Genomic DNA, 5126 nt, shown 5'->3' with positions numbered 1-5126 from the left:
AATAAATACTCTATTTATTTTTCAAAGGAAGAAAGTGAGACTCAGAGAAGGGAAGTGACTGCCCAAAGTCACCAGAGAGTAGGTTGGGGAACCTAGATTCGAAAGCAGGTTTTAGAAGTCAGCATTGTACAAGGCATACCAGCTGTGAGGTAAGACTTGATGGTCTAGTTTCTCAATGTGGCCCTCAGTGTGCCTGCTTTGCAATCAACCAAGGAGTTTCTTAAAGATCTAGACTTCTGGGCCCCACCCCACACCTACTGAAAGAAATCTCTTAGGCTGGAATTTAGGATTTGTATTTTTCAGAAGCTCTCCTAGTGATGCTTATGCACATTAAAGTTTGAGCACAGGTGCACAAAAAAAATGCTCTGGGCATCCAGAGCAGGGAGGAAATAGATCTAACAAGGCTTCATGGAGAAGGAGGCATATGAGTTTGTCTCTGAAGGCTAGGTGGGATTTAGATACATGGGGAGGGTGGGGAGGAGGGGCCCCACGTCAGACTTGTCTGATGGAGGATTCAAGCTTGGGGCTTTCACTGTCCCTCTTCATTGTTGTCATCATCATTGTTCCCCACTTCATTATTTTTCCCATGTTCCTCTTCAGCCTCCTTCCAAAACCTCAACAGCTTTTTTTGCGGGCCGAGCTTAATACAATTTTCTGTTCTCTGGTAGCAGGGAGGTGGATTAGTATGTAAAGGACACATACAACCAGGGCTGACAAGTAGAGGGCACTCAGTCACAGGGTCTCAGGTGGGGCAAAGATGGACAGATAAGAAGAGGACAGACACTAGAACAGTGGCTGGCACATAGTAAGTAGTCAATAAATGTTGACAGGGGGATGGGTTCGTGGATGAATGGATGGTTAAATTAGTCAATCCATCTCTATCTCTCAGGTTGTGCAGCCCTACTCAAAGACCCACCCAGGCTGCGATTATAAGCAAAAAAGAAAAAAGAAAAAAAGAAAAAAGAAAAGAAAGAAAGAAAAAGAAAGGGACACAAAATCACCGGTGAACAGGAAAGACAGATGCAGAGCACATCATCATGGGCAGACATGAATGAGTTGGAAAGGGACACCAATAAACATGGATAGATAAGAAAGGCACTTAGAGACAGATGTGACAAGGTAGCACACAAAGGTATAAGAAACAGCACTTACAGACATAAAGGGATGCAAAGGACACTTGCAGATGGATAGGTGAGGGGCACAGGCAGGTAGGAATGGGCTCCGGTGACTCCTTAGAACTGTGAAGGGCCTGAGTCATAGCCAGCCCCTTTACCCCACTGAGCTGAGAAGGGATTAACTCCAAGTACCCGGCCCTGGCTGGCAGGGCCTTGCCCATCTTTCTGTCTCACTGGTCGCTGCGGAGGGAGGCCAGGCCCCAGGCTCCAGGGTTAGGTGTACTCCTGGCTGTGCACCCTGGTCATGGCAAGAGAGAGCGCTTCTTCCCTCTTACGTCACATTTATTTCAGTTCTCAGATGCTTAGTATTAGGCCTGTGGCCTCGCTTCTTTCTGGCTTGCAGCCCAATTTCGTACAGGTCCCTCGGGCCCTTGATCTTTGTGGGGTGTTTTATTCTAATTCCCAGTCCCAGCCGACTCTGGAGCTTCAATTCATTTACAGATCACTTTCCTTTTAAGCTATTTCCTCCGATCCACCACCTTCCCGGACGCCCTCTCACTCCCGACATCACTTGCAGTGTCTAAGAGCACCACATCTCCCAGAAACCTTAGCGCCCACGGAACTACCCTAGGGAACTTCAAGTACCAAAATGCTCTCCTACCCGTCTGCGTGACCGATGGGGCTTGTAGTCTCTTTGGAATTGTCAGGCGAGCAAAAAAAACTACTCATCCCAGGAGTCCCTGCGTCAGAGGCGGGCTTCCCTCCTGTCTTTCTGCGCGCCCCTTAATCCTTCCTCGAACTCCAACTCCCGCCGTGCCTTGCGCTGAGATCCCTGCGGCGAAGAATGGGGCTGTGCCCAAAGTCTTCTCTGGGAGTTGTAGTTTCTATATTGGTGAGGCGAGGAGGAGGCGGAGTGACTCGGCGGCCATTAGCTGTGTGTAGTTGCCCCGGACTAGGAGCTTAAGTGAAGAGGGAAGTCTTATTCGGTGGAAATCAACCGCAGCCATGGGTTTCTGCCGGGGTTAGCCCTAGAGTACGGAACAGGTGGACTTTTCGGTGCCCCGCCCCGCCCAGTGGCGGGGCCTACTAGGCCTCCGGGCATCCCCGGTCTCAAGTAGGCCTCGTCTGCCCGCAAGGGCGCTCCAAAGGCGGGAGGCGCCATGTCGCTGGTTGCTTACGCCAGCAGCGATGAGAGTGAGCCGGATGAGGCTGAGCCCGAGCCAGAGGAAGAGAAGGCGGCGGCACCTACATCTGGGCCCACTTTAGGGGGCTTGTTCGCTTCTCTCCCTGCGCCCAAGGGTCCGGCCTTGCTGCCTCCGCCCCCTCAGATGCTGGCCCCAGCCTTTCCCCCGCCGCTGTTGCTGCCCCCACCCACCGGAGACCCCAGACTTCAGCCTCCTCCCCCCTTGCCCTTCGGCCTGGGAGGCTTCCCCCCACCTCCGGGCGCGAGCCCAGCTGAAGCGGCGGGAGTTGGGGAGGGGCTGGGATTGGGGCTGCCCTCGCCCCGAGGCCCTGGCCTCAGTCTGCCCCCCCCAATTGGCGGTGCCGGGCCCCCCCTGGGGCTTCCCAAGCCAAAGAAGAGGAAAGAGCCTGTGAAGATCGCGGCGCCAGAGCTGCATAAGGGAGATGTGAGTATCCGGGGAGGGCACCCTCAAGCTGTCCATCGGGTTTGAGCTCAGTAGGAGGGACTTGCGGAGATTACGGGGCTCTTTCCTATAAATGCATCCCTAAAGTCACCGGAATCCTCTTACAGTGTGATTAATCGAGCTGAAGGTTGTCAGCTTTGGGGAGTTAGGGTATTTGTCCATGTGGGTTTCTCGAAGCTGGGCTTGCCTACAGAAGGGCCACATATCATCACCTACCTGGCACTGCCAGGCCCAGGTCCAGGCCTAGGGACACTTGCTTGGTTCTGCTCCTTCTTTGCATCTTCACCTCAGGCTGTTTTTTTTCCCTCTTCCCATACTGAGAACAGGATGAAATCTGGCAGCTGAAGAAATGACAGGAGACAGGACTTCAGAGCCCTTGGTGAACATCCGGGACCAATCTTTTTCTTTGCCTCTGAACATAAAAGCATCAGGCCGGGAGAAAAAGGATAGGAATCCTGGATTCTGTTTTTGAGGGGAGTTCGAGAAGAAATTGAATATTTGTTGAGTGCGTATCATTTGCCAGGCATTGGTTCTTTCCTTCAATTATTACAGGACTCTGCGACATAACATACTACTTTTTTTTTTTTAGATAGAGTCTCACTCTGTTGCCCTGGGTAGAGTGCCGTGGTGTCATCCTAGCTCACTGCAACCTCAAACTCCTGGGTTTAAGTGATCCTCCTGCCTCAGCCACCCAGGTAGCTGGGACTAGAGGCGCATGCCACCACACCCGACTAATTTTTCTATTTTTGGTAGAGACAGGTCTCATTCTTGTTCAGGCTGGTCTCAAATTCCTAGCCTCAAGTGATTCTCCTGCCTCGGCCTCCCAGAGTGTTAGGATTACAGGTGTGAACCACTGCGCCCGGCCAGCGCACTACTTTTTACAGATGAGAAACAGGTGACTAGCATGTACGAGCTTCCCGGGTAAAGGGCAGAGTGAAGGTTAAGAGCTAAGTCTTTCTGAACCTCAGACCTATGCCTCAGTTTCACCATGTAGGTATTGTCAAACCTAGGTGAATTAGGATGCTTGGGTATTATTTCTAGAAGAGGCAGCCAAACTTATGCTGTTTCTATATGTTGGAGCAGAAAAATACCACAAAGCCTCTTCTGGAGTGAGGGTTTTGGGTATAAAGGTGATATTAAGCCTGGGGCAGGGAGTGTTTTTAGCATTACCTGGGCGTTCTTTCCTTTCTCACCTCTGAAAAGTTAATTGTCAGTCCCTAGGGCTCACCTTTGAGAACCTTAGAGAAGTTTATTGCCCTTACTGGGGCCCTTTGCGTTTGGTGATCCTTAAGTTTCTTCCCCCAGATATCCTAGTGTTCTCTCCCTCACTTCATTCAAGTCTTGGCCTAAAGAGCTTGTTCTCAGTGAGGGCTTCCCTAGCTTACCTATTTAAATTGCAACCTCCAATTGCTTACTACTCCCCATTCCCCTTCTTGGTTTTATTTTTCTCCAAAGCACTAACTAACATACTATATATTTTATTTGCCTCTCTCCTTCCACTAGTATACAGACTCCATGAAAGCAGGGTTTTGGTAGTTCCCCACCCCCTCCTATATCCCTAGTGGCTAAAACAGTGCCTGGTACATACTGAGTACTCCATAAATATTTTCAGAGTGATGAACTATGGATTGAGTAAAATGAATATGGATTCTTTATGGAAAGAGGTTCCAGAATTTCTGTCCCTATCCAAGAATTTGTTCCAAATTTTCTTCCTTATCATTTTCCCCTTCTTTCACACCTGAGTCTGTCACTTCTAAGTTCAGGTTCGAGAATAAAGCCTTTTATTGCTCCACGGAAACTTTTGGCCTTGATTTAACTTGGGACAAGGAAAGGTCCCTGACCGAGACAGTAGAAAGCCTCATTTCTAGCTCTGCGGAGATAGCATTAGAAAACGTTGCTGGTAGAGGCTGGTAATCTTACATTTAGGGTGACTGACTCTGACAGAAAACTCTGAAGGTTGCTAACTCTATCCCTTTTTAGTAAGTATAATTCGCTAAATTTCTGAGGTGAACACTAACGTGGCTAATAAAGTAAAATTCTAGCCCTTAACTGGTTTGGTTTCCCATTTTTCTGTTCCAGTTGATATTTTTATTCTCTGAACACATAATTCCTAGAGAAACGTAGCCTGAGAATGTTCAAGATGGTCAGGTGAGGGTGACCTTCATCTTTAAGGTCTGTGGCCCTCTTGTTCTAAGCCTTGCTGGTTCTAAGCTCCACATCTTGCACTTAGTACATGTTTGAAGGAATGGATTAGTTCTTTTTTTTTTTTTTTGAGACAGAGTCTCACTTTGTTGCCCGGGCTAGAGTGAGTGCCGTGGTGTCAGCCTAGCTCACAGCAACCTCACACTCCTGGGCTCAAGCGATC

The 5126-nt window shown here is 49.3% G+C and overlaps 1 protein-coding gene across 1 annotated transcript in view; it reads left to right on the top strand.

Annotated features, from left to right (window-relative positions):
- Positions 1 to 1985: 1985 nt before the first annotated feature.
- Positions 1986 to 5126, top strand: part of PRCC (papillary renal cell carcinoma (translocation-associated)) — a 30958-nt gene continuing 27817 nt past the window's right edge. The window contains exon 1 of the mRNA XM_012658706.1: positions 1986 to 2743. Within this exon, the coding sequence (XP_012514160.1) occupies positions 2276 to 2743 (468 nt within the window). The 5' untranslated portion in view covers positions 1986 to 2275. The remainder of the gene's footprint in view (positions 2744 to 5126) is intronic.

This window comes from Propithecus coquereli, unplaced genomic scaffold (assembly GCF_000956105.1).
Source record: "Propithecus coquereli isolate 6110/MARCELLA unplaced genomic scaffold, Pcoq_1.0 Scaffold59, whole genome shotgun sequence".
NCBI lineage: Eukaryota > Metazoa > Chordata > Mammalia > Primates > Indriidae > Propithecus > Propithecus coquereli.
The sequence above is the reverse complement of the archived record's forward strand: the minus strand, read 5'-3'. Positions and strand labels throughout refer to the sequence as shown.